This window comes from Somniosus microcephalus, chromosome 9, assembly GCF_052327205.1.
Source record: "Somniosus microcephalus isolate GS21.2 chromosome 9, FLI_Smic_1.0, whole genome shotgun sequence".
Taxonomy (NCBI): Eukaryota; Metazoa; Chordata; class Chondrichthyes; order Squaliformes; family Somniosidae; genus Somniosus; species Somniosus microcephalus.
Window position 1 is genome coordinate 181264306 of NC_140995.1, and position 27287 is coordinate 181291592.

At 46.1% G+C, this 27287-nt stretch overlaps 1 protein-coding gene across 3 annotated transcripts; it reads left to right on the plus strand.

Annotated features, from left to right (window-relative positions):
* The first annotated feature begins 276 nt into the window (after positions 1-276).
* gjb7 (gap junction protein beta 7) lies at positions 277-25655 on the plus strand. Of its 3 annotated transcripts, none has more exons than XM_085996245.1 (3): positions 277-446; positions 13020-13110; positions 24081-25655. In XM_085996245.1, exon 3 carries the CDS (start codon positions 24107-24109, stop codon positions 24863-24865), a length of 759 nt encoding a protein of 252 aa, XP_085852371.1. In that variant the 5' UTR covers positions 277-446; positions 13020-13110; positions 24081-24106; the 3' UTR covers positions 24866-25655. The 3 variants fall into 3 exon arrangements, with proteins under 3 accessions (XP_085852371.1, XP_085852372.1, XP_085852373.1); XM_085996246.1 differs by having other exon boundaries at positions 13020-13106; XM_085996247.1 differs by lacking the exon at positions 13020-13110.
* Positions 25656-27287: the final 1632 nt, after the last annotated feature.

Sequence of the window (27287 nt, forward strand, 5' to 3'; positions counted from 1 at the left end):
AACAGTTGCTTGGTGAAGTAGCGGAAGGCCGTCAATACCCATGGAACTGTACCTTGGTGTTAGTCAGGAGAAAATTCGAAGAGAAATTGTTTTTTAGTTAGTCACTTTTTTTGAGAGGGGCAAATTGTATGCGAACATAGCCATTGTTTGCACAGTTAACCAAGAACTGAAACCAGGCTAGAGTTATGGGTGGTTCTAATTTGAATGATTGGAAGTAGTTACCCAAGCAAACTGGAGGAGTGCAAGCTCGGGTTACACCTGCTGAGATCACAGCAGGGGAAGGACAAACAGCTCATTTTACTTTCAATATATAACGAAACAGATCGGACTGTGAGTAATTCCAGTTTGCTCTATACATGGAGAAAATAATTTTTCAGTTCAGATCATTTGATGTAAACTTGCTAGAGGGGTAATCCGGAGACGATTGAATTGTCAGTAGTTACAAGGTATGTGTTTTAATTCAGAGGAATAATTAGATCGGAACTCAGAACGTGGCAGATTATTTGCGCCGTGATATATTTCTAACATTCAGGGCATGTAGTGGAAAAGGGTTGAAATTATGTTTCTTAATTTATTTTATGTTTCCATCAAGTCAAAAGCTGCTGATAGAGATTCCACCAAATTTCACGTTAAAACCAGAGTGCCATTACTAAAAAGGAAAGCAGAACTCACAATGATTCCTGCTTTTTCAAATTTTTAACCTATTTGTGCCTTCAACAACATTACAGAGTTTATGAATTTTTGAACGATTCCTGGGCAACATTTTGTACAGTAACTACAGAAAAAGTTATCTGAATCAGAAGTGATCAAATATCATTTGTAGTCCAGAGCTGTGATAATAAAAACACAATGCCAATCTAAATTACTCAAGGAGGGAGTTATGCCGAATTTTCCCTGCAGTGGTATTGTGAACGGGAAGTAGGCAGCACCTGGACCCGTCACTCACGATATCACAACAGAAGATATTCTGAAGGAAATGTCTGTCGTCAGACTGTCGTAGATCAGTAAGTTTTTTAATCTAATTTTTTCCTCTGTTGATTCATGCTGACATATGGTTCCGTGAGTACTGGCAGCCCTATGGTCTTTTCCAAGTGGTCTTTGTCTTGATTTTTAAGCCTATCCTGTGAATGTCAGTATTTGACCATTATGGCTATGACTGTGGAGCATAATCCTGTCCTCGCTCAATGTCCACACGCACGCCCTTTTCTCAGTAGGTACAGATCAGGAGCAGGAACTCTGGCAGACATCCCTCCCCTTTGGCCCATAGACTCTGAGATCAATTGTGGCATCCCTAGCACTGCCTCAACTGATATCAGCTAACTCAGCACAGACCATAGAAACATAGAAGATAGGAGCAGGAGTAGGCCATTCGGCCGCTCGAGCCTGCTCCGCCATTCAATGCGATCATGGCTGATCATCCAAATTCAGTACCCGGTCCCTGCTTTCTCCCCATGCCCCTTGATCCCTTTAGCCTTAAGAAATATATTCAACTCCTTCTTGAATATATTTAATGAACTGGCCTCCACCGCCTTCTGTGGTAGAGAGTTCCACAGGTTCACCACTCTCTGGGTGAAGAAATTCCTCCTCATTTCTGTCCTAAATGGCCTACCCTTTATCCTTAGACTGTGTCCCCTGGTTCTGGACTCTCTGACCATTGGGAACATCCTTCCTGCATCTAGTCTGTCCAGTCCTGTTAGAATTTTATAAGTTTCAATGAGATCCCCTCTCATTCTTCTAAACTCCAGCGAGTACAAGTCCAATCGACCCAATCTCTCCTCATACGTCATTCCTGCCATCCCAGGTATCAGTCTGGTGAATCTTCGCTGAACTCCTTCTATGGCAAGAACATCCTTCCTCAGATAAGGCGACCAAAACTGCACACAATACTCAAGATGTGGTCTCACCAAGGCCCTGTACAACTGCAGCAAGACATCCTTGTTCCTGTACTCAAACCCTCTCGCTACGAAGGCCAACATACCATTTGCCTTCTTAACCGCCAGCGATCAAACCTGGAGCCCTATTGATCTGTGTGGCTCGCTACCACATCTTAAGGCAATTTTACCCACAGAGGCATTGGCAGGGTGGGGCCGGGGGGTGCGGGGGGGAGTGGTTGTGAAGGAGGGCTTTGACTGGCATGTTTTTAGCCACTCTCCTCAAACAGAGACAATGCCAATGTGCGTTTAACTGTACACGCAACAAGGCAAGATCATCTTCCTTCTCAAGAGTCGTAAGGATAAATCCTACAAATTAGGTGTCCACTCCCAGCACATGAAGCTCTGCATGGGAGGATAAATGAGTAAAATCTACCCTATAGAACCCAACCCTAGTGAATTCCAATGGAATAATAATATTTTGTTTATTGGCACCTCATTGAATTTGTGGGTGGGTGCGCGGGAGAGCTGTGAGCCACTGGGTCAATGGATGGATCAACTGTTGTAACATAATCTGATCTTGCTGTCGACAACCTTGACTGCTGAAATTTGAGCCGCACCCTATGAAACTGACAAGAATTGTTCTCAGACAGCATTGCATTTTTCACGTCAGTTATAGAAGTCTCAGATCGCACTCATCTTTATGCTATCCCACCAGGTGATTGCACACAGGTGGCTAGCAAGTCTGATCTTGTGTGCGGGAAATGAACCTGCATTGTAGTTATCACTAGCAGGTTACATTTTCAGATGAATCTTCCTTTCTTTTCAGCTGTTGGCCAGTTCATGGAACCAAGTTCCAGGTTTTCCACTGGCAAGTCCCAGTTGATCATATTTTGCTTGTGTGCATATTCAAACTGTTTGTGCTGGCCGCCTTTCTTACATTTTCCCTCCTTGAACTTGTGGCAAAAGATCTGCTTTGGGAACTGATCCTTGCTTCTTCTCACCGCGCGGTAAATCGAGCGCAGCTGCTCCTTTATCAGTATCACAGACAGCAAACCAGGAAATGAAAAGCAGCTTTTATCCGCACTTTTACAAAATGTTAGAGGGCGAAATAAAGATTGGGACTTTCACAAGGGGATAAGGTAGAAGCAGAAATATCATGAACAAACTTTAAAAAAAGTTTAAAACATTTTTTAAATTGTAATTTTTATCATAATGGAGAAATTTGGCATACCACAAATATAAAAATTAGTTTTTTAGAGCCAGAACATTTGTTTAGCAGTCAGTACACTGTTAAAACCCCAGTTATACCTATTCCAACAAGGCTTAATACTTCAATTCAATTCAATTCAATTTTATTTGTCATATATGCAGCAAACGTATGTACTGCACAATGAAATGTTGATTTTTACGAGTCCTCCCAACATTGGAATAAATATGGCATAGCAATGATAAAAATACTAATAGAAATGCAGTAATAATAAATAAAACAACAGTAATAAATAATAATAAATTATTCGTTCATGAGTCTTATGGCCTGGGGGTAGAAGCTGGGGGTATTTAATGGGGTATTTAACAGTGATATTAGCAGGAAAAAGCCCAAGTTTTCATCAGTTCCACTGATTGCCAGCATTGGGGGGGGCGGGTGCATCCACATTGCAGCCAGTGTCAGAGCAGTGAATGACTGACCACAACTTCAGGAATTCCACTTTTAGATGTGCATGCGCTAAATCCTGAAGTTGCGGACAGTTTCAGGGGGGCAATGACGGTGAACTCTGACAGTTCGCCGTCATTAACCACCTCAAAATCTGTGCCGATAGCTGCTTGATAGACTAGAGCTTTGTCTGCATATATGCTGTGCTAATCAAACGCCCGCTTCCTGAGATGCTGAAAGAAGGCCCTTGCCTTATTGATGCAGCTGGTGCCCTCTGTTTCGATCATGGCATTGTTAGAGATGGCACTGCCCAGTTTTAACATGAACCAGATTAAACATGCTTTAACATGTTCATCTGGGTTCCTTTAATGGTGACAAATAAATGTTCACTTCATTCTCAAAGTTACCTGGTATTTCCCTCACAGGTAGGCTACAGACTTAGGAAAAGATGCAGTGAAAGGGGAAGGGGGGAGGCAAATGGAAAAAGGAACTGATTGGAATAGAAAAGTGATCACAAGTGCTTACCTGAAACAGCTACTGCTGCAGCCAAAACAGCGACAGCAATTATCTGGGAACTTTACTGCCTACGGTGCTCACACAGGCTCCAATACACTAATGGGAACCCGTCCTGTGCCTGTTGGCCACCACACTTTTGCATCATCTCATTAGTGCATTGGCACTGCCCATCAATTCGACTTCTTTATTTTCTCCTGGCTTGCTCGCAGCAGTGCCCGGGAGATAAATCTGTTATTCTGGGAGGCTTCCAGACAATCTCGAGAGTAGGCACCTGGCAATCCTACGCGTATGGTTAAAATTGTCCACTGAAATTCATGCAAGAAGATGTCTATCGCATTGGCCAGAATATATTATAAAACAACATTAATGCAAATAACAAAGCACTTTATCATTAAAAGTGATGAAATGAAAACTTATGCATTGCTTTCACAATTTGCTGACGAATGGATACAGATCAACGTATGTTCAAGTCACAGTTGTAATTAAGTAAGGTACTTGAGTTACATGTCTGCAAGTGACAAGGGGCGTGAATTTTCCCGGGATTCTCCTGTTCATCTGCATCAACTCGCGGAAGAGCCGCAGAAATCCTATTAAAATGGTGCAAATGGCAGACAGCCGGAAGAATCCCTGTGGAAAGCCAACCCAACGCCTATAATTACCAGTTTGTAGCATTGTCATATATTTCAGGCAGGAAAAGACACAGCACCTCCAATTTCTGAATCCAAATCATTTATGTATATGGTGAACAGCAGTGGTCCCAGCACTTTCCGCCAGTCTGAGAAATATAGTGGGAGAAAGAATATAATGGAAGCATGTGTTTTGATAGCTCAAATGGCCCCTTTTCATGTTCTTGCACACACTGAATTTTCTTTTTTCCCCTGTATATAGCCGAAGGTGCAAATGCACCAAAGAATTTTTTTTAGAAATTATTAAATTTTTTCCATTGTTTTCTTCATGTGATTTCACTCTCAAGGATTCAGTCATATTTAAATGGTACGAAAGCAAAATTCTGCGGATGCTGGAAATTGAAATAAAAACAGAAAATACTGGAAATATTCAGCAGGTCAGGCAGCGTCTGTGGAGAGAGAAACAGAGTTAATGTTTCAGGTCAATGACCTTTCGTCAGATGCAGGGTCATCGATGATGAAAAGTAATTGACCTGAAACATTAACTCTGTTTCTCTCTCCACAGATGCTGCCTGACCTGCTGAGTATTTCCAGCCTTTTCAATATTTAACAGATTACTGTTTATTCTCTATACCAATGCTTTATTTGCTTGTATAGATTTTATTCTCTCATGCTCCTCTGTTGTCTTTCTTCTCTTGTTTTATTTTGCTCTTTCCATCATTTTTGATCTTCCCATTCTCTTGTTACTATTTTTACATAGGATTACAGAGGATATACGGCACAGAAACAGACCATTCGGCCCAACCAGTCCATGCTGGCATTTATGCGCCGCTCAAGCCTCCTCCCGTCTTTCCTCATCTAACTCTTATCAGCATTAACCCTTTATTTCCTTCTTCCTCGTATGCTTATCTAGCCTCCCCTTAAATGCATCTATACTATTCACCTCAACTACTCCCTGTGGTAGCGAGTTCCACATTCTCACCACTCTCTGGGTAAAGAGGTTCCTTTTTGATGTTTTTCATTTAAATTTATATTTGTTTGCATGCTCACCAGGGTAAAGGATATCAATGCTGAGGAACGGAATGCCTTTTATTACCCAGTGTCAATATCAGGCACTCTCAGTGTAGGTACAGCACAACCAGGTGTACAGTGCAGTCTCCTCTCCTCTCCTCTCCGCCATCAATGTACCTTCACTCCAATCTCAGAAAGCTGCTTTCTATTGCATTGGGGTAGATTACTATAATTCCCAAACCAGCTAAAGTGGCATTGCTGAATGAGATTGCCAGTTTAATACTAGTTTGTGCTATAGCCACATACCCACTAAGAACTAAGGTGATATCGACCAGACTCAATTCTTATAGCACTTTACAACTGGCAGATAGGAGGGACTTCCATCTAATTAGTCTAGATTGGTTTCAAGCTCAGGTGCCAGAAATTAAGAGAATATACAAATGTATTATTTAACAACTTTGAAAAAATTTGGTTCCTGATCAATACACGTTGATGACAGCAAAAGGGAATTGGATAAATTATTGAAAAGAAAATATTTTTAGGGCTATGGAGAAAGAGCAGGGGATTGGGACTAATTGGATAGCGCTTTCAAAGAGCTGGGACAGGCACAATGGACCGAATGGCCTCCTTCTGTGTTGTATGATTCTATCATTCTATGAGGCTAGAGCTAAATTACACACACAAACACATTCAGCAGCCATATAAGGACATAAGAGCATAAGAAATAGGAACAGGAGTAGGCAACTCGGCCCTTTGAGCCTGCTCCGCCATTCAATAAGATCATGACTGATCTTTTACCTCAACTCCACCTTCTCACACTATCTCCATATCCCTTGATTCCCTTAGTATCCAAAAATCTATCGATCTCTGTCTTGAATATACTCAACGACTGAGCCTTCACAGCCCTCTGGGGTAGAGAATTCCAAAGATTCACCACCCTCTGAGTGAAGAAATTTCTCCTCATCTCAGTCCTAAATGGCCAAACCCTTATTCTGAGACTGTGACCCCTGGTTCTAGATTCCCCAGCCAGGGAAAACATCCTCCCTGCATCCACCCTGTCAAACCTTTTAAGAATTTTTTATGTTTTAATGAGATCACCTCTCATTCTTCTGAACTCTAGGGAATATAGGCCTAGTCTACTCAATCTCTCCTCAGGACAATCCCCTCATCCCAGGAATCAGTCTGGTGAACCTTTGTTGCATTCCCTCTAAGGCAAGTATATCCTTCCTTAGGTAAGGAGACCAAAACTGTACACAATACTCCAGGTGTGGTCTCACCAGGGCCCTATATAATTGCAGTAAGACGTCTTTATTCTTATACTCCAATCCCTTTGTAATAAAGGCCAACATACCATTTGCATTCCTAATTGCTTGCTGTACCTGGACACCCAGGCCCCTCTGAACACCAACATTTCCCAATCTCTCACCATTTAAGATATATTCTGCTTTTCTATTTTTCCTACCAAAGTGGATAATTTCACACTTCTCCACACACGGTCAAGTTGCAACAAATTAGATATACCATCACAAATTAGGCAACCATCAAATAGTTATTTGGGGAAACAGGGTTATGAATCTTTCTGCTGGAACCTGCGGTACTGCTCACAGGTTAGAACGGGACTCAGTTGTTGCTTGGAACAGGGTGGTTCACCATTCCTTTTGTCATTTAATTTCTCCTGCCCTCCATCCGATCACAGACCATCCCTTTTGTTCTTTCCTCCCCTCCCCCCTCTCCCTGCCCCTACACTTGCTTAAAAACCTATTCCATCTCCAGCTTTTTCCAGTTCTGACGAAGGGTCATTGACCTGAAACGTTGGCCTAGAAATTCAGTTGCGTTAGCCAGCCGTTAGCGCCATAAGAGGGGTAGATTTCGAGCGCTAGGCACTTAGCGCCCGGGCGCACACTGATCTGCGCCTACGCCCAACTTCAGTTGACAGTTAGCGCCGGCGCAAAGTGTTTGCGAGCGCTCAGCTGCGCGCGCAGCTTATGACGTCATTTCGTCGTGCAACGCTGTTTGTGCGCCCCAAACCGGAACTTCAGTGGCGCCCGCCCAATGTGGGCGTGGTGCTGTTAAGAACTGTGAAGTGGAACGCAGCAGAGGCCCTGCGGGCCTCGGGGAGCGCTAATTAAAGGGCACTTACACTGAACTATAAAGGCCAGCCATTTTGCTGCAATGACTTTAGTGCTTTGGATTTCTGGACAGAGACCAAGGAACAGACCTTACTGATTTGGGACAACATAGGAGAGGTATTTTTGGCTTCTGGCCAGAGCTTGGAAATTTGACTCATTGTGATTTCACTGTTTGCAAGTATATTATGGGGGCTGCATGGGGTTGCAACCCTCAGTTCCAGCATTATGTGCGAAGAGCTCGCAGACGCTGTGTGAGAGGGGCAGCCATGCCTAGACGCAGAGGGGCCATCAGGCGTCGGCAACGTAGGCCTTACCCACTCAGGGAATACCGGCAGGTGTCCTATCTCACCATGACTGCCGCGCATTGTGTTAAGAGGCTGCGCTTCAGAAGGGAGGTGGTTGCAGAGATCTGCCAGCTGCTTCACAGAGATCTGCGTCCACAGCTGATGTGCAGGACGTCTCTGTCGGTGGAAGTGAAGGACACGGTGGCTCTGAACTTTTATGCAAGCGGCTCCTTCCAAGCCGCTGCTGGGGACATAGCGAACATCTCCCAGTTCGCCGTGCATCGCTGCATCCGGCAGGTCACCGATGCCCTTTTCGCAAGGAGACACCAATTCATCTCCTTCCCCATGACCCTAGAGAGGCAGGAGCAGTGTGCAGTCGGATTTGCGAGGATCGCCGACTTCCCCATGGTGCAGGGCGCCATTGACTGCACGCATGTGGCTATGCGGGCACCTATCGACAATGCCGAGGATTACCGCAACCGGAAGGGCTACCATTCCCTCAATGTACAGCTGGTGTGTGACCACAGGCAGCGCATCCTAGCTGTCAATGCCCGCTTTCCAGGAAGCAACCACGATGCATTTATCCTGCGCCAGACTGCTGTGGCTGACATGTTCCAGGCACAGCCTCCCCCAAGAGGATGGCTTATCGGGGACAAGGGCTACCCTTTGTGTACATGGCTCATGACCCCGCTCCGCGCGCCCAGGACCCCTGCTGAGGAGGCATACAACGAAAGCCATCAAGCCACAAGGAACATCATAGAGCAAACGATTGGCGTCCTCAAGCAACGGTTCCGTTGCCTGGATCATTCCGGCGGCTCTCTACAGTATTCGCCGGATAGAGTCTCCCAGTTCGTCGTCGTTTGCTGCATGCTGCACAACCTGGCTATCCGCAGGACTCAGGCACTGCCACCTCATGTTGGACCACCACCTCAGGAGGATGAGCAGGAGGACCATGAGGAGGAGGAGGAGGAGGAGGAGGAGTACCAGCCCAGGAGGGAGCCACAAGGTCCAAGGGCCGTCCGTCGGCGGCTTATTGAACGACACTTCTAGGCCCCCTGTCAGGGAATGGCTTGTGGCAATGAACGCACCTGAATGCAGCCGCTCCACAAGCCCTCAGCCGGTTAACGCAACAACCACTTGAAACATCACACATGGACAAGCTGAATAAATAAAAAGCTTTATTTAACAAACTCAGGGCCCTTCCCACATGAAACACAAAAACAGACAAGACCCCCAAAAAACAGTCAAAAACATATCTCACTCCCACAACCTGGGGAGGAATAACAAAACTTGTCCATCCAATTGGCCTTCATCTTCGGCCTTACCAAAATAAACCCCCCCCATAGAGAACACAAACACCCCCATATAAAAAAACATTTGGCAACACACTCTACTTTGTGTGCCGAGAGGGCGAGTCCTTGTGCAGGCTTCTCCGGCCCCTGGCCGACCTGCTGCTCCGCCTCAACCTGGGCCCTGTGGGTGTTGCAAGGCTGGGGGAAGGCTCCTGAGGGGCACAATGCGTGACGGCAGATGCCCTTGGGGGTCGGCCTAGACGAGGTCTGGCCCTGGAGGGGCCGGCTGCTGACTGCTGCAGCTGTGGCTGGCCAGCATCAGTCTTTCCAGCAGCTCGTCGCAGCTTTGCTGGGGGAGTGGCAGTGGCGGCTGGAGCAATGGGGGCAAGCTGGCTGATGCCAGGCGCTCACTGGTCGCCAGCGACACTGGCAGTCGGCCGGGCTGGCACTGCAGCAAGCGCAGCAATCTGGTGAAGGACAGACCGCTGTGCTGCAGCAGCGCGGCGGGTGCCCTGGCGATGCGTCCGTGACACAGCGAGTGTGGCAGAAGTGAGTGCCCGTACTGCCCTGGTCTGTGCCCGCATCAGACCAGCCAGTGTCTGCACGGCACCACTCATGAACTCTCGACTCACGTCCTGTGATGCCTTGAATTCTGCCCGACTCGCGTCCTGTGATGCCCCGAATTGTTCAACACCCCTGGCCTGTGCTGCCGCGAGTTGTTCGAAACCCCTGGCCTGTGAGTCCCCGAAATTGGCCACACTATGAGCCAGGGACTCAATGGCCTGAGGCAACTGTGCCACAACCCCCATGAACTCGGTGTGGTGACGCTCCGAGTCTGCGGACATTTGATCAAGGAGGCGCACCTCCTGGGCGAGGACCGTCTCCGGACTGGAGGCCGGACTCTCCCTCTGGGGAGAAGGCCGCCGAGCTGGCCGACCCTTCCCGCGTGGCTGGACGCCACTGGGCCCAGCAACTGCCCTCCCCTGCAACACTTCCCCCCTCTGGGGAGAAGGCAGCCGTGCTGGCCGACCCTTCCCGCGTGGCTGGACGCCACTGGGCACAGGAGCTACACCCCCCTGCAACACTTCCCCCTGGCTCTCCTCCAGGCAAGACGTGTCCCCTCCATTGCCATCCCCTGGCGTGGATGAGGGTTCCCCCGATGTGCCGCCTTCCTCTTGCTCCTCGTCGTCCTCCTCTTCCGAGGGACTGACACTCGCAGCTTCAGGGACCTCCTCCTCACCAGCTGAAAGCAGGAAGGCACAAGAGTAGCTTTAGAGTGAGGACAGGGCATCAGCGAGGGAGGCATGAGTGGTGGCATTATGCGCATTGGTGGGACAGTGGCAAAGGATGTAGATCTGAAGCGCAAGGGGACCGAGAGAGGTCCAAACGGTCATGTCCTTACCATTGGGGCCCAGCACAGAGTCGGCATCTCCAATAGCAACGGGGCCAATCACCCGGGCACGCATGAGTCGAGCCACGTGCTCCTCCAGGTCATTGAGCTCCTGGAACTGGGAACGGCCTCCCCCGGTGACAGTCCGGCTCTTCAGATTCTGCGCCAGCTTGGCCTGCAAGAGAAAGGACGGCCTCTAAGTACAGTGTGGTGCCCTGTTGGTGTGTGCACTGCCTCCCATGGTCGAATAGCTTGGCCAGTGTGGTGCCCTGTTGGTGTGTGCACTGCCTCCCATGGTCGAATAGCTTGGCCAGTGTGTAAAGTGCAGAAAGTGCTATTGATGAGCATGCCAGTGCCATAGCTGCTGGAGGAGGGCTGGCCATTAGGCCTTTGAGGTCCCTTTGCCCATAATGTGAGGTGCATATGCAAGGATGAGGAGGACACTGGAAAGGGTACTCACCCTGACCAACCGAGTGAGGTCATTAAACTTCTTCCGGCATTGGTCAGCAGTCCTGGGGACATCGCTGTTGGCTGTGACCCTCTGGGCGATTTCCCTCCAGGCTCTCCTGTACAGCCTCTTGGGAGCCTTCTTGCCACTGTCCGGGCACAAGATATCTCTTCTCTTCTCCAAACCCCTAAGCATCACCTTCAAATCATGGGCAGAGAAGCGCTGCGCTCGCTCACGGGCCCTCTGCATCGTTGCTGGCGCTATTTCTCTCCAGCAGCAGTGTTTAGGCCTAGCTGGAGGGCTGCAGTATCCAGGGCGTGGCAGCAGGCCAAGTCGACCCTTCCCCCTTTAAGAGCTGGCCGGCGTCAGGGTGTCTGCTGTCAATCAAAACATGACCGCACCTGCGCTGCGCCCGGCCTCGGCGGTATCACTCTGCACCGCCGGCTTAGCGCCTAAAGAGAGGGGTGCAACGCCAGTTTTAGCGCTCGCCCAAACTCCTTGGCCAAAGCTACTGAATATCGGCGAAGTGGCCTCCACTTTCCGGCGGGCGCAAACTTTAGCGCCCGCCCTACTTTACCGCCCCAAAAGTGGCTATACTGAATTTCTAGGCCGTTAACTCTGTTTCTCTCTCCACAGATGCTGCCTGACCTGCTGAGTATTTCCAGCATTTTCTGTTTTTATTCCAGATTTCCAGCATCCGCAGTATTTTGCTTTTGATTAGTTTTGCTGCTGAGTGAGTGAAAGAATTGAAGTTATGAAGAGAATGTGGTAGCTGGCTTTCGGATATGAGACCAGTGCTAACAGTAACCAAGCCTGTTAACCTTCATTACTGTAATTATTGTTAATGAAACTGCTTTGTATGATGTGTCATAGTCTCTGTAGGAATGTAATAATCTACACTGAGCCAGCGAATTGACTTATTCTGTTTTGCTTATGACAGCACACTCCTTAACAGGAAACATAATTTGTTCCTATTGGTTTGTTCTTGTTCTATTTGGTATTAATAAATTTAGAAAAGAACCTTATGGTGTTATTCAGTGCTGATTATGACAATAATAAGGGGTAAAAATTGGGTAGCGCCGATTTTCCCAGGTAGCGCCCCGAGAGGGAGGAGGACACATCACGCTGCAGTACTGCAGGCCTTCCTCCCCTTATTAAAGGGGAGGGGCCTGGTGCAGCACGTCCAGGCACCCAGCTGGGCCACCAGGGATCGGGTGTGCCGGCAAACGAGCCCGGCACTCAAGAGAAGTGCCAGGCTCACAAAGAGCAGCCGGCATCCTGCCGGGGGGCGGGGGGGGGAACAGCAACGGGGGCAGGTGCTGGTAGACAGCCAGCAACAAAAATGGCTGCCCGCCACCTCCTCTATAATTAGCGCCGCCCCGGCCGCAGGTAGGCTCCCCTGACCCCGGCGGACATAGCAAGTCAGGGGGCAGCACCCAATATTACAGCCGGGGCGCGAGCGGGGCGCTGCGCACGGCGATGATGTCATCCCCGGCTGTATTTCGTGGGAGGCATTAGCGGCACCGCATCCAGGCGCTAGTTGATTTGCGCCCCGTTAGCGCCCTCTTAGAGCGCTAACGGGAGGCGTAAATCAACTGAATTTAGCCCCCTTAGAACTCAACCAGTGGGTGTCTTCTTCTGCACAATTACATTAGAAGTGAAGGGATGTATCATGACCAAGGAAATTAACACAGGTCGCTGCCATGGGAGGGCATAATGCAACTACCATACCAACGGAACCTAATTTTCATCACTCCCAATGTAGCTCAACTTAACAAATTAATTATTTTTCTTACAGTACACAACTTTGTCAATGATGTTGAATTGAAACAGAATATCTCAGCCATATTGTCCCAACACTCAAAGGACGAAAACCTTCTTCAACGTAGGTAATAAAGTAGTTGCATTGTCCAACAGCATGACGACACAGACACGATGGGCCAAATGGCCTCCTTCTGTGACGTAAATTTCTATGATTCTATGATTGATATTCTCTCTCTCTTAGGCAGTCCCTCGGAACCGAGGATGACTTGCTTCCACACTAAAAATGAGTTTGCAGGTGACTGATGAGTCCAATGCGGGACCTACAGTCTCTGTCACAGGTGGGGCAGATGGTGGTTGAAGGGGCGGGTGGATGGGGTGCTTGGGTTGATGTGTGCGCCTTCCGCTGTTTGCGCTCCCGGTGAAGAGACGCGAGGTGTTCGACGCCTTCCCGAATGCTTCTCCTCCACGTTGTGCGGTCTTGGGCCAGGGATTCCCAGGTGTCGGTGGGGAAGTTGCACTTTTTCAAGGAGGCTTTGAGGGTGTCCTTGAAGCGTTTCCTCTGCCCACCTCGGGCTCTCTTGCCATCTCGGAGCTCCAAGTAGAGCGCTTGTTTTGGGAGTCTTGTATTAATATTAAGTTGTAGCATGTTGCATAAATACAAACTTATAGGATATAGTTATCTCCTCCCCGATATACAATGTTAAAATCACCTACTATCACAAAGGTGCAGCGATATATTCTTGCTTTCTTGCTTCTTGGCAAGTTGCTAACGTTTTGGTACCAAGGACTTGAGAATTAAATGGCAATGGTGTAGTCGTTACTATGGCATCATTTTCCCTCATTTAGTTGCCTCTATTTAGCGAGTGCAGCAAATGTTAAAAAAAACTTGTTGCCTTTGTTATGACTACAGCACATATAACGTGTAAGTGTAGCAAGCTGGGGAAAACAGAAATTCTGAGGGGAAAGTTAAATAAACATTCCATGCCTGTGTGACAAAGCATTCATTAGACAAAATGAATCACATCCTGTCCATGGCATGGCGTTCAGCATTCAAGCGATTTACAATGATCCACGTAATGAAGTAAAAGCCAACAGATAAGTGACATGGAACTGCCAAGTCAGTCAATTGGAATGTGAAACAAACCGTAGTGAAGGAGGAGCGAAAGAAAACCATATCCTCAATTAGCTTTCACAATGAAAAGGTACTCAAATTCTTTGAGGAAAGGAACATTAAAACTAAGAAAATAAAATGTAATTTTTACCCATACCCCTTGCTGCTCTATGTTACCTTCCTTCATACTTGGTGATAGGAAGGCGCAATGTCTCACAGGAATAAATAAATTCTTCCCTATGTATTTAAACTTCTCTGTTTTACACTGCGGTGGAGGAGGAATAGCAAGCAAAGTAAAGCCTAAGAGAAAAGAAAAGGAAGACTTCCATTTCTGTAGCGCCTTTCCCAACCACCGGATGTCCCAAAGCGCTTTACAGCCAATGAAGTATTTTGAAGTGTAATCACTGTTGTAATGTAGGAAACACAGCAGACAAATTGTGCACAACAAGCTCCCACAAACAGCAATGTGATAATGACCAGATAATCTGTTTTAGTGATGTTGATTGAGGGATAAACGTTGGCTAGGACACCGGGGATAACTCCCCTGCTCTTCTTCGAATTAGTGCCATAGGATCTTTTATGTCCATCTGAGAGAGCAGACAGGGCCTCATACTTCATCCGAAGGACGCCACTCTCCGACAGTGCAGCACTCCCTCAGCACTGCACTGGAGTGTCAACCTAGATTTTTGTGCTCAAGTCTCTGGAGTGGGACTTGAACTCACAACCTTCTGACGCAGAGGTGACTGAGCCACGGCTGACACATAATGAGTTGGAGATATGTGAAGCAGTGGATGGAATATATAAGGGTAGCAATTCGCCTTGAGCGGCAGCGCATAACGGGCGATGTCACATTGGCCGCCTGTTATACGTGCCGCCCGGTATTTAGTTTAATTGAAGTGTGGAAGATACAATTTTTTGACTCAATTAAAGTTATTCAGCTTAAGATGTGTTTATTCCCTTAAGAAGATAGTGGCATGAATGCTGCAGTGGTAGATTTTGCTGTTCTTTTGCCTGTTCAATGCATGCAAACTGGCACAGTGACAGTAATGTGCATGCATACTCTTCAGCCCAGAGTTTCCGCTCGATTGTGCTGTTTTTTTCGCGGCAATTCCCCCGACATGGGCATAAACGGTGCAAAAGATTGCGGAATTTTAAGTGCAAATTGCACTCAGAACAATCAAGTTTCCGTGATCTTTTGTGCTAGTTTTAAAATCATCACGCTAGAAGCAGACCCCGCCCACAAAACTGTCCACACCCCCAGGGAGAATGAATCACCTTTGGGAGTTTCCGCTCGTTGTGTTCATTTGCAGGCCTTCAAGGAGGCTCCAAAAATTAAGCCAGAACTCTGAGTGCAAGGACACTAATTGGTACACTTTGAAAGATATTGAATGATTTAAAAAAAAATTTTACTAAGAAACTAAGGGGGAAAAATTTGGTTGCTTTGCGCCTGCCGTTAGCCCCCTAAAAGGGCGCTAACGGGGTGCAAAGCAACTAGTGCCCAGGCGCGGCGCTGCCAACGCCTCCCGCATAATTCAGCGGGAGGTTAGCGGCGGCGGTAACCGTTAGTGCCACGCTTGCGCCCTGCCCGTGATCTTCAGTAGCGCCCCCTGACTTACCGCCGGACGCTATGTCCGACGGGGTCAGGGGGGGCCTACCTGTGGCCGGGGCGGCGCTATTTAAAGGCGAAGCGCCGGGCAGCCATTTTTGTTGCTGGCCGCCTGCCAGCACCTGCCTCCGCTGCTGTCCCTGGCCTCCTGAACGCCCCCCCACCGTGGAGTGCCGGCTGCGCTCCAGGCGCCCGGCACTTCTCTCGAGTGCCGGGCTCTTTTGCTGGCACTCCGATCCCCGGTGGCCCAGTTGGACCCCGGGTCGCGCTGCGCAAGGCCCCTCCCCTTTAAAAAGGGGAGGAAGGCCTGCAATACGGCGGTGTGACGTGCCGCAGCACATGGCGCTGCGGCACGTAGCGCCGTGATATTCCCACACAGTGCCCCACGAGGGAGACGGGGCAGTTCCAGTAGCGCCCCGCTTCCCTCTTGGGCGCTACCACTCAATTTCGGCTGCGGGGGCAAAGTTAGCGCCTCAAAGGGGGCGCGACTCAATTTTTCCCCCTAACTACTGTACCCCAATCTAACTAGAAAATAGTTTTGTACATTTTTTAAAAGTAATTTTCAGTCATTGAAAATCGGGTTAATGACGGGTGGTGGATCGACACTGTGATTAAAAATGCTGATTTTTTGTGACAAACTATGTTACATTAATCAAACTGCAACAAGTTACCACTCTCATATATCAAGGAAAATTTTTAAAGAATTTTTTTTTAAATGACGTTCTAAAATGCTGCGCAATTGCGCTGGTTCATGGCAGATTTTGTGTTCGCCAATATGCAAATATGTTTGAGTGGAAACTCGGGGAAAAGAAACTCTTTTCAAAACGGGTGCAATTTTGGACGCAATTTGCACCGGAGTCGCTGATTGCACCGAAAGTGGAACCTCTACCCCCTCTACTGTAGAAACTACAGGTGAGGATAATGCACAGGCACAATGGCTGCCAAACATCCACTTTTTCAGCCCCCATTTGTGCTGATAGCTGGACAACAGCTGGTTTCAGGGAACCAACATTAGCTGTTTTCCAGCCACTGAACATGTGTGAATGGCAGCTGAAATCAGGGGGCAGAAATGTTTCTGGGCACCTGGTGATGATGCCATTCCCTGCTCCAGGTGGAAATCTAACACCATTACTGGAGAAAAAGGATGGGTTTCACCAAGACATCTTACTGTAATTATATAGGGCCTTGGTGAGACCACACCTGGAGTATTGTGTACAGTTTTGGTCTCCTTACCTAAGGAAGGATATACTTGCCATAGAGGGAGTGCAACAAAGGTTCCTGGGATGGGGGGATTGTCCTATGAGGAGAGATTGAGTAGACTAGGCCTATATTCTCTATAATTTAGAAGAATAAGAGGTGATCTCATTGAAACATACAAAATTCTTACAGGGCTTGACAGGGTAGATTCAGGGAGGATGTTTCCCCTGGCTGGGGAGTCTAGAACCAGGGGTCACAGTCTCAGAATAAGGCAGGCTTGGGTGTTGTTGCAGGTGATCCTGGCAGTGATTGCATTCTGGGATCTATTCTGTAATTAGGGGAGCAGGCTGGCGCAGCGGCCTTTTTATTGTGACAGCCGGGTTATTATTATTTACACTTATAACAGTTTGACTCCAGTAAAATGGTCACTTAGATTAACGTGGAACTTTCACAGCTGTTCCGATTCTACCAAATGAAGGCCAACCATGCAAGATGCACTGCTCCCGCAATGACTCCTCTAGGCAGCTCCCGCGCATGCCCGCCACCTACCCAATTACTGAACGCAGACAAAAAATTCACCCCCCGTAATCTTTTGAGCTCGTTTTAAACTTGGCCCTTTGGATGACCTTTTTAAACCAATGGCTGGGACAAACTGACGAGGTGAAATGAAAAATAGATGTGCAGGAATAAATAAAACCAGATCTGGAGGGTGTAGGGCTGAAACCCCTTTCACCGGTGGCAGCCGCTTCTTGTGTCTCGACATGCCTGCCCTCTGGAACTCACACCAACAAAGACTTTTCCTGTTATCCCTAACTCACGGGTGCCCAGTGCTGGCAGTGGGTACAAAAAATGGAAAGTTGATCCATTCTGCAGTACTGATGTCCGTCACCTTGAACAGTCCAGATAATCACCTCAGAAAAACAGTGATTACTTGGCTTGCACTAAATCAGACAGGGTAGCCAGACTAAAATTCACTAAACTTCTCAAAGTGCTGTAAAGCATTTTGAGACGTCCGGTAGTTGTGAAAGGCGCTATATAAATGCAAGTCTTTCTTTCTTTATATTATTTAATGATAAATGCAAAATTCAATATTATATATACTAACCTAGAAAACACGCCAAATTAAAAAAGTGAACTACTGTACAAAAACAAAACACAACAAGTATTAATACCTTAATGTGCTGAACCCCCCTTAGTTACTGGCAGATGACTGTATCGCTCAGTAACCTGGAGCTTTGAGTCCATTAACAATTGTAATATAATTATTGAGATTTTGAAAAATGACAAACTGACAGTGATATTGCTGACAGAGTGAGGCAGGTGTAACTGAATGTATTGTTAATGATGAATGAGCTCCTTTGTTACAATGGGACGATTTACGCAAAGCCAATTCTGACATTGGTTGCAAAATGTTCTATTCCCCAACATTTAAAGTAAATATTCATCTCAGAAAAAATGTAATTTGTTTCTGATTTTGTTTTTGATACTAACAATTAAATTTGTGAATAAGAGAATGCAATGAAATTGGATGGTATATTTGCTAAAAAAATTGTTGCAATCATAATATCTGTCAACATGTTCTTTAATCTAATTAAATTTTGGCAACTAAACACAGCTGTTCCTATTTACATAGTGCCAGCAATTTGCGTCAATGCAAAACAGCTTTGAGGTAACTCGGCCGTGAGGTTACCTAGTTCAAAATTTGATACCAAATTTCAAGAAAGTTGCCCAAGAAACCCAATGTTAGACTAATTCAAAGGTCTACATATATTTTGCTTGGAACTCTCATTGAAGCCACTCCACATATTAGTCTCCCTAAGGTTAGGCTTTATATTAAAATGTAGAATCCATGGTAATAAAATTCGTATCATAAAACAAGTAACAAATCATTTACTATGTAAGAGATTCTACAGGAATTATTATTCACTTACTACCAAATTCATATAATGAGACAATGCATGTAATAAAGTTCTTCATCCAGCAAGCTGTATTCACGAAGTGAACAGATTGGTCGTTACCAAATCTGGGGGGCACCTTGACTGTAGCTGTCAGTGTTCTTACCCTGAGTGCACATACTCAACTAGGCTGCTAACTGCTGCTCTATTTAAGGACTGAAACTACAACCTATGTGACCCCTAGTACATTTGTCAGCCACATCATTATACCAAAAGAAAGTTAAAGAAAAATAATCCTGCACAAGGTAAAATTAATGAGCTGACATAGGCCTTCTATCTAATTAAAGGCGTGAATACTCTCACCTGTTCCCTTAACAGTTGGCGCATATGAGAATAATCGATTATGTGGCAGCCAATATGGTTTCAGAACCAATATGGTTGCCTGAAGAATCTCCTAGATTTCCTTTTGAAGAAATAAAGTTCCAACTGTGCCTAGACTTCCAGGAAGTCTCTGATATGGCTTATTTGGGGGCAGACATAGGGAAACAACCGCAAGTCCGCTTGACAGCTGCTGAAGCCTTTTTCCTGGACATCTCTTGAACCTCTCGCAACTGTAATCCCCTCCCGCTGACCTTACAGCTGCAGCATGCTACCTACAATAACAACTACTTGTATTTATATAGTGTCTTTAACGAAGTAAAACGTCCCAAGGCGCTGCACAGGAGTATTATAAGACAAAAAATTTGACACCGAGCCACATAAGGAGAAATTAGGGCAGGTGACCAAAAGCTTGGTCAAAGAGGTAGGTTTTAAGGAGCATCTTAAAGGAGGAAAGAGAGGTAGCGAGACGGACAGGTTTAGGCAGGGAATTCCAGAGCTTAGGGCCTAGGCAACAGAAGGCACGGCCACCAATGGTTGAGTGATTATAATCAGGGATGCTCAAGAGGGCAGAATTAGAGGAGCGCAGATATCTCAGGGGGGGTTGTGGAGCTGGAAGAGTTTACAGAGATAGGGAGGGACGAGGCCATGGAGGGATTTGAAAACAAGGATGAGAATTTTGAAATCGAGGTGCTGCTTAACCGGGAGCCAATGTAGGTCAGCAAGTATAAGGGTGATGGGCGAATGGGTCTTGGTGCGAGTTAGGACACGGGCAGCCGTGTTTTGGATGAACTCAAGTTTACGTAGGGTAGAATATGGGAGGCCAGCCAGGAGTGCGTTGGAATAGTCAAGTCTAGAGTTAACAAAGGCATGGATGAGGGTTTCAGCAGCGGATGAGCTGAGGCAGGGGCGGAGTCGGGCGATGTTATGGAGATGGAAATAGGCGATCTTAGTTATGCTGCGGATATATGTGGTCAGAAGCTCATTTCAGGGTCAAACATGACACCAAGATTGTGAACAGTGTGGTTCAGCCTCAGACAGATGTTAGGGAGAGGGAGGGAGTCAGTGGCTAGGGAATGGAGTTTGTGGCAGGGACCAAAAACAATGGCTTTGGTCTTCTGAAACCTCACAGTGAAGCAAACATTCTATTCCTGCACCATCATACTTCACATCCATATTGTTTTTCCTGTTCTTCCACCTACTGTTTGTCACAACAGTGCCGCCTCTCTTACGTGCTCCATCCACGATAGACTGTAGAATGCCCGGACTGCTGCTTAAGGGGTGCTGCTGTCATTCGAGTCATGGCACAGCAGCGCAAACTCATTCACACGGGACAGAACTTTTAAATACAGGTAAAGACCACCAACATGCAAATCGCAGCTTCTGGCACAAATAAATAAAATTGCACACTTACTACGTATAACTCGTCAGAGGTTGGCCCTGTAAAAATCCTTCCCTCTGCCCTTTAAAAAAACAAGGATCTTCCGGACCTCTTACGGGGCTTCTACTTGAGTTGTCGCTGCAACACTGCTGCTGCCTTTAAGGCCCAGGCAATGCTGGGACTTTGTCTTGGGGTCTTTGTAGTGCCCCATAGACTCCCTCCAGCAATGACCAAAGGGATAGCAGGAATGAGAGATAGCAGGAAGCCTGGGTGAAGCGCACTTACATAGAATCATATAGAAATTATAAAGACAACACAGAAACAGGCCATGTTGGTGTTTAATCCTTTACAAGGGCTGTAGCCCTAATCACATGTGTATGCCCTGTACCCATATCCCTTTATTCTCCTTTCCTGCAACCACCCATCTAACCTATTCTTAAATGTTGACATGGTCTCTGCTTCAGTCACTAACTCTGGTAGTGCTTTGTGATCCTGGTGGGCAAGGTTCAGTGCTCGGAGCTAAAATTCATACAATACAGCCTCACAACCCTTTGTGGAGAAAAGCATCTGCTGTTCTTTGCCCTCATTTAATCTTATATCCGTGTCCCCTTGTCCTAGACCCCTCAGTCACTGGCAACAGACTGGTTCTATTTGCTCTGTCTCATCCCTTCATAATTTTAACACTTCTTCAAATCACCCTTTCATTTCCTCTGTTATAACGAAAATAGCCCCAGTTTTTCAAATCTTACTTCATATTTGTATTTCCTCATACCACGCAGCATCCTATTTATCTGTACTGTACTCTATTGCCTCGACATTCTTCCTGTAATGTGTAGACCAAAACTGCAAACAGTACTCCAACTGTGGTTTGACTAAGATTCAACTTTGATTTTCTTTACCTACCTAGAAAGTTTGGCCCTTAAATTAGGGTGGGCAGTCAATAGGGCCCAGACAAAATTTGCAAGTGGTCAGAACTATGGCAGATGAAACTGAATACAGATAAGTGCAAAATGTTACATGCTGGAAAACAAATGGGGGAGATAATTACTCAATGAATGGGGAAGGCTGAAAGGGATCTGGGAGTGATAGTAAATTCAGGGCTGACCAGACCTGGTCACTATGGAGCAGCAATCAAGAAGGCAAACAGAATAATTAGGTCTATTGCCAAATCAGCGGAGCACCGGGTAAATTGTATGAATTTTAGCTCCGAGCACTGAACCTTGCCTACCAGGATCGCGTATTGGGAAATTCCATGCATGGATGGAAAATTATGGGAAGCGCCCCCACAATTTGAGGATTTGCGCTTCTGGTGTGCGAGGTGTATTTGTGAAATTTGCAAATATAAATCTGAGGCCATCTTACTGAAGGTGTAACCCTTGTTCTTTATTGATCAGCCGTTTCAACTGAATTTACATGCAGTTTCCAAATCATACAAACACTTCGCTGGATTTTGCCAATGGGGAGCTTTTGGAGGCGGGACTCCCACTTGTCGGGTTTCAGTCCCGCCTCCATCAACTTCTGGCCAACCCACGCTATTTTTCCTTGATTAACCTTGTTAAGCTCACCTAGCGGGCTGAGCAGGCCAATTAAGGGAAAGTTGGTTACAGTGAATGTCAATGTATGACGTTTCATCTGTCAAAAATTTTTGACAGATGAACTGTCATCGTTTGACAGCTCTGTGAAGCTGTAAAACAGTGACATTCTCTGTAGTTTGATGAGTTCTTGAATACAAGAACTCATCAAACCTCTTTCTTAAGCAGAAATTAGATGGTTGTTGCATTGGCGAATGCAACGGTCATCTGTCATCTTTGCGAGACTCTCCGCATACCCACCGATTGAAGCCTGCAGGAAGAAACAAAGGTAAGTAAACTTTTTCTATCACTTTCCACTTACCTCAGATACTCACCTCTCCACGCTTGCACCCATCACTTACCTTTACAGCACACTTTTGCACCCCTCCGACCCCCACAGACCCATTGCTCGCCTCGGTGACCCTGGCGGGGTTCAGAGCCTTCGGGAAGCCTGCACTTGTGTGGGTAAAATGGGGATAATTCTCTTATCTGCCTGTTAACTACCTGTGCAGGATGGCACGGAGGCGGGTTGGGGGCGGGTGCAGATTCTGCCATTTTCCCGGCAGTCCCGCCTCTAAACCCACCTCCCCAGGGCTGGCAAAATGGTCAGAGGGAACAGTCAGGGACCTTCCTACACTTGACTATTGATACAAAGTTATACCAATATTGATACATTGGAGGGCTGTAGGGGGTAGAAATTCATTCAGGGCAGTAACGTTAAACAGGCGGTATCGCATCAGCTGCCTGTAATACTCCTTGCTTGATATTCAGTTCTATTCAAGTCAATGGAACTGAATATCGGGCAGGGAGTCTAATGGGCAGCAGATACAATACTGTCTGTTTTGCCCTACCATCCAAGGTGAATTTCTACCCCTATGTTACTATGGAAGGATCTACTAGATGGGCCGAGTGGCCTCCCTTGTCTGTAGTTCCCTTTGTGAAAATTAAGGCAAGCGCTGCGGGGCTCACCTTGAGGAGGTAACCTAGCAACTAGTCAAATTTCATTTTAATCATTCTATGTTAGTAGAACCAACTATCCCATTGACAATTTTAACTGCCAATGGGATACCAGCGAGCAGAGCTCTGCACACGTGTGATACCAACTCAATGATGTACAGGCAACACAGTCACAAGCATATAATGAGAAAGTCTTCATTTGCTAGCTAAATATAATCTCCAGTGCAGAAATTGTAGCAGCTTCCATGGAGGGATGTGATGCAATTCAGAATAGCACCATTGAGAATGATTTTGAGAATGTGACACCATTGGAACGTGCTAGAGATATCAGTTAGAATTCAAATCACAAGTCTGATCTTGGATACCCATATGTGGATACCAAACTTTGTCAGCTTTCCTCCATTGGTTGCAATCTTGTCTTTGGTCAGGAGGTTGTAGGTCTGAGCCCCATACCAGGAATTGGAGTTCAGAATCTAAGCTGATACTTCAGTGCAGTACTGAGAGAATGCTGGCTGCACTGCTGGAGGTGCTATCCTTCATGAGGTATTAAATGGAGGCCCAGTCTGTCACACAAGTGGACTTTAAAAATCCCAATTGTCGATGAAGAACAGAAGATTCTCCCGATATTGAGCAACCAGCCAGCATCACCAAAAAACAGATTAATTGGTTATTCGTCCAATTAGTCTTTGTTGGATTTTGCTGTGGGCAGAATGACTTCAGTGTTTGCTGTGTAACTGTCATTGTACATCAAAATAACTCATTGTATGTAAAGCGCTTTGAGATATTTCTGATAGATGTGCTAAGGTGCAATAAGATCCAAAATCTTTCTTTCTTATCACATGAACTGAACAATGCATTATTATACATATGGCATAAAAAATGTGGGTTTAAAGGATGGGTGGCAACAACGCCATTGTTTAATTCCCCTTAATCCTCAGCATATTAATTCAATAAACTGTATAGTGTATTACTTTTGAATTTCTTTTCTATATTCTGCAGATCCATCACCAAATTATTGAGGAGCCATGAGCTGGAGTTTACTCCGTGATGTTTTAAGTGGAGTGAATCAATACTCGACCGTAGTGGGGAGAATCTGGTTGAGTGTTATGTTCATATTCCGAGTCCTCATCTATGTGGTGGCAGCCGAAAGTGTCTGGGGTGATGAGCAGAAGGAGTTCAACTGCAACACAGAGCAACCTGGTTGCGAAAATGTGTGTTTCGACCACTTCTTTCCATTGTCACAAGCAAGACTTTGGGCATTGCAACTTATCATGGTTTCCACCCCTTCTCTTTTGGTTGTCATGCATGTAGGTTACAGGGAGCACAGGGAGAAGAAGTACGGAAAGAAACTGTATAAAGACAAAGGGAGCATAGACGGGGGTCTGTGGTGGACCTATTTCTTTAGTCTGGTGTTCAAAACAGGAGTTGAGCTCGGTTCCTTGTTCGCGTTTCAGTGGCTGTACAACGGGTTCTCTGTTCCTCGCCTGTTGAAATGTGAGATCAAACCCTGCCCCAATGTGGTGGATTGTTTTGTTGGTCGGCCAACAGAGAAGACCATCTTCCTCCACTGCATGGCTGTCTCCTCGGGAGTGTGCATACTGCTAAACGCCTGCGAGATGAGTTACCTCATCATAAAGCACTGCAGAGAATTCTGTGAGAAGAGATCTGACAAACAAGCTCAAAGGTTGAAATGCGGATGTGACCCATTGCAGAGGAAACGTGATAATCTGAACGCACTTAAAAATGGTACTTTGAGGTCTTCCGTCAGCATTCACACAATGTGAAACCAGTACAACATCAATGCCATCTCTGATACTGCTGACGTAAGCTGCTTTGAGAACAGAGATACCAATGTGCAGCCACCTTAGGAAATGAACAAACATGAATTAACTACTGTCTGGGATTCTTCACAGAATCTTTGAAGAAATTTTCATTACTTGAATGTTTTTTGACTGAACAGATGGGGGATGTGTAGAATACTGCGTTTATTATGGTTCAAATATATGTAAACCGCAACTAACCCTTGTTACAGTTGAATAAAGAATACCTGGGAGGGTGGTGCACATAGAATAACCGGATTCACAGATGTCAATGATATTCCTCAGTAGACTTTAGACCAAGCTAACAAAAGACCTCTTCCCTAATGCACATCTACAAGTTGTGCAAACTTGTAAAGTTAACCCTTATGTGCTAAGTTCCTCATGTTCCCTTTGAATTATGAAAAAAAATGGTGGTTGTGTGTTCGGTAACCATAAAGGTGACTGCACGGCTGAGGAAGCTATCTGCAAGGATACAAGAGCCACCGCAGTCAATACCTGATGTCAGCCATGCAAAGTCACGGAAACATAATTTACACGCTCTGGCAATAAGGGTGTGAAGGTTACAAATGTACATTGATTTCATTTCTCAGCCCTTTCAGCCTACTTTCTGAATGTCATTTGAATTGTATGCTGGTAAAATTTGTCAGAAAAGTATCCTGATTGTTTTGTAGTAAATGTCAAATTTGTACCAATCAATGATAAACAGATATTTTACTATTCCTTAAAACATTTCCATTCACAAAAAAACATTAAAATCCCTGATATTCAAGACAGAGATTGATAGATTTTTGAATATTAAGGGAATCAAGGGTAATGGGGATCGGGCAGGAAGGTGGAGTTGAGGTAGAAGATCAGCCATGATCTTATTGAATAGCGGAGCAGGCTTGAGGGGCCGAATGGCCTACTCCTGCTCCTGCTCCTATTTCTTATGCTCTTAAGTGTTTCCCAAAGAATTTTTAGCAGAGATCACACTGGCTCCCAGGAGGTCACATGCTCTGCTGCCAGGGGTCACACTCTATGCTCACAAATGTCACACTCTCTGCTCCTAGGGGTCACACTCTGCTCCTAGGGGTCATGCTCTCTGCTCCCAGAGGTCACGCTCTCTGCTCCCAGGGGTCACACTGTCTGCTCCCAGGGGTCACACTCTCTGGCTGGAGAGATGGTGCAGGAGGGAGGGTTTAGATTCCTGAGGCATTGGGGCCATTTCTGAGGGAGGTGGGACCTTTACAAGCTGGATGGGTTACACCTCAACAGGACCGGGACCAATATCCTTACGGGGCGGGGGTGGTGCTAGTGCTGTTGGGGAGGGTTTAAACTAGCTTGGCAGGGAGATGGGAACCTGAGAGTGGATTCACAAGGGAGAGAAGCAAAGCTGGAAATGGAAGGCAGAAAATTAGTAAGCGAGTTTGGAAGGCAGAAAAGAGAAAGGTTAGAAAATAGACAGCAAGTGTGTTTGGCAGTGCTAAATGGTGTATACTTCAATGCAAGGAGTCTAGGGAATAAAGCAGATGAGCTGAGGGCTCAGATAGACACATGGGAGTATGATATTATAACTATTACTGAGACATGGCTGAAAGGCAGGAATGACAGCTCAACATTCCTGGTTACAGGGTTTTCAGACGAGAGAGAGGGGGTAAAAAGGAAGGGGTGTTCGCAATATTGATTAAAGAAACAATTACAGCTGTAAGGAGGGATGATATCTTAGAAGGATCATCCAATGAAAAAGAGTGGGACTCCCAAATCTAGAACCCCCTGGATGTCAAGGGGCATACAGGGTAGGTTAAGGCAAAAAAGGGAAGCTTATGTCAGACACCGAGAGCTAAATACTACAGAAAGCCTAGAGGAGTATAGAAAGTGAAGGGGTGAAATTAAAAAGGAAATTAAAAAAGCAAAGAGAAGGCATGAAAAATTATTGGCAAGTAAAATCAAGGAAAATCCAAAGATGTTTTATAAATACATGAAGAGCAAGAGGACAGAGGGGGGCGTAAAAGGGGAGGGGTGTCACCATATTAATCAAGGAGTCAATTACTGCAGTAAGGGGGGATGATATCTTAGCAGGTTCCTCTAATGAGGCCATATTGTGGGCAGAACTTAAAAACAAAAAGGGGACAAGCACTTTGCTGGGAGTGTACAATAGGCCCCCAAACAGTCAGGGGGAGATAGAGGAACAGATATGTAGGCAAATCTCAGAGAAGTGTAGAAATAATAGGGTAATAATAGTAGGGGATTTCAACTTCCCCAATATTAACTGGGATAGTCAGAGTGTGAAAGGCTTAGAGGGTGCGGAATTCTTAAAGTGCATCCAGGAGAGCTTTTTGAGCCAGCATGTAGAAAGTCCTACAAGAGAGGGGGCGGTACTGGACCTAATTCTAGGGAATGTAGCCGA

Coding starts and splice junctions, on each gene's coding strand:
- gjb7 (XM_085996245.1), top strand. CDS start 24,107: ATGAGCTGGAGTTTACTCCGTGATGTTTTAAGTGGAGTGAATCAATAC.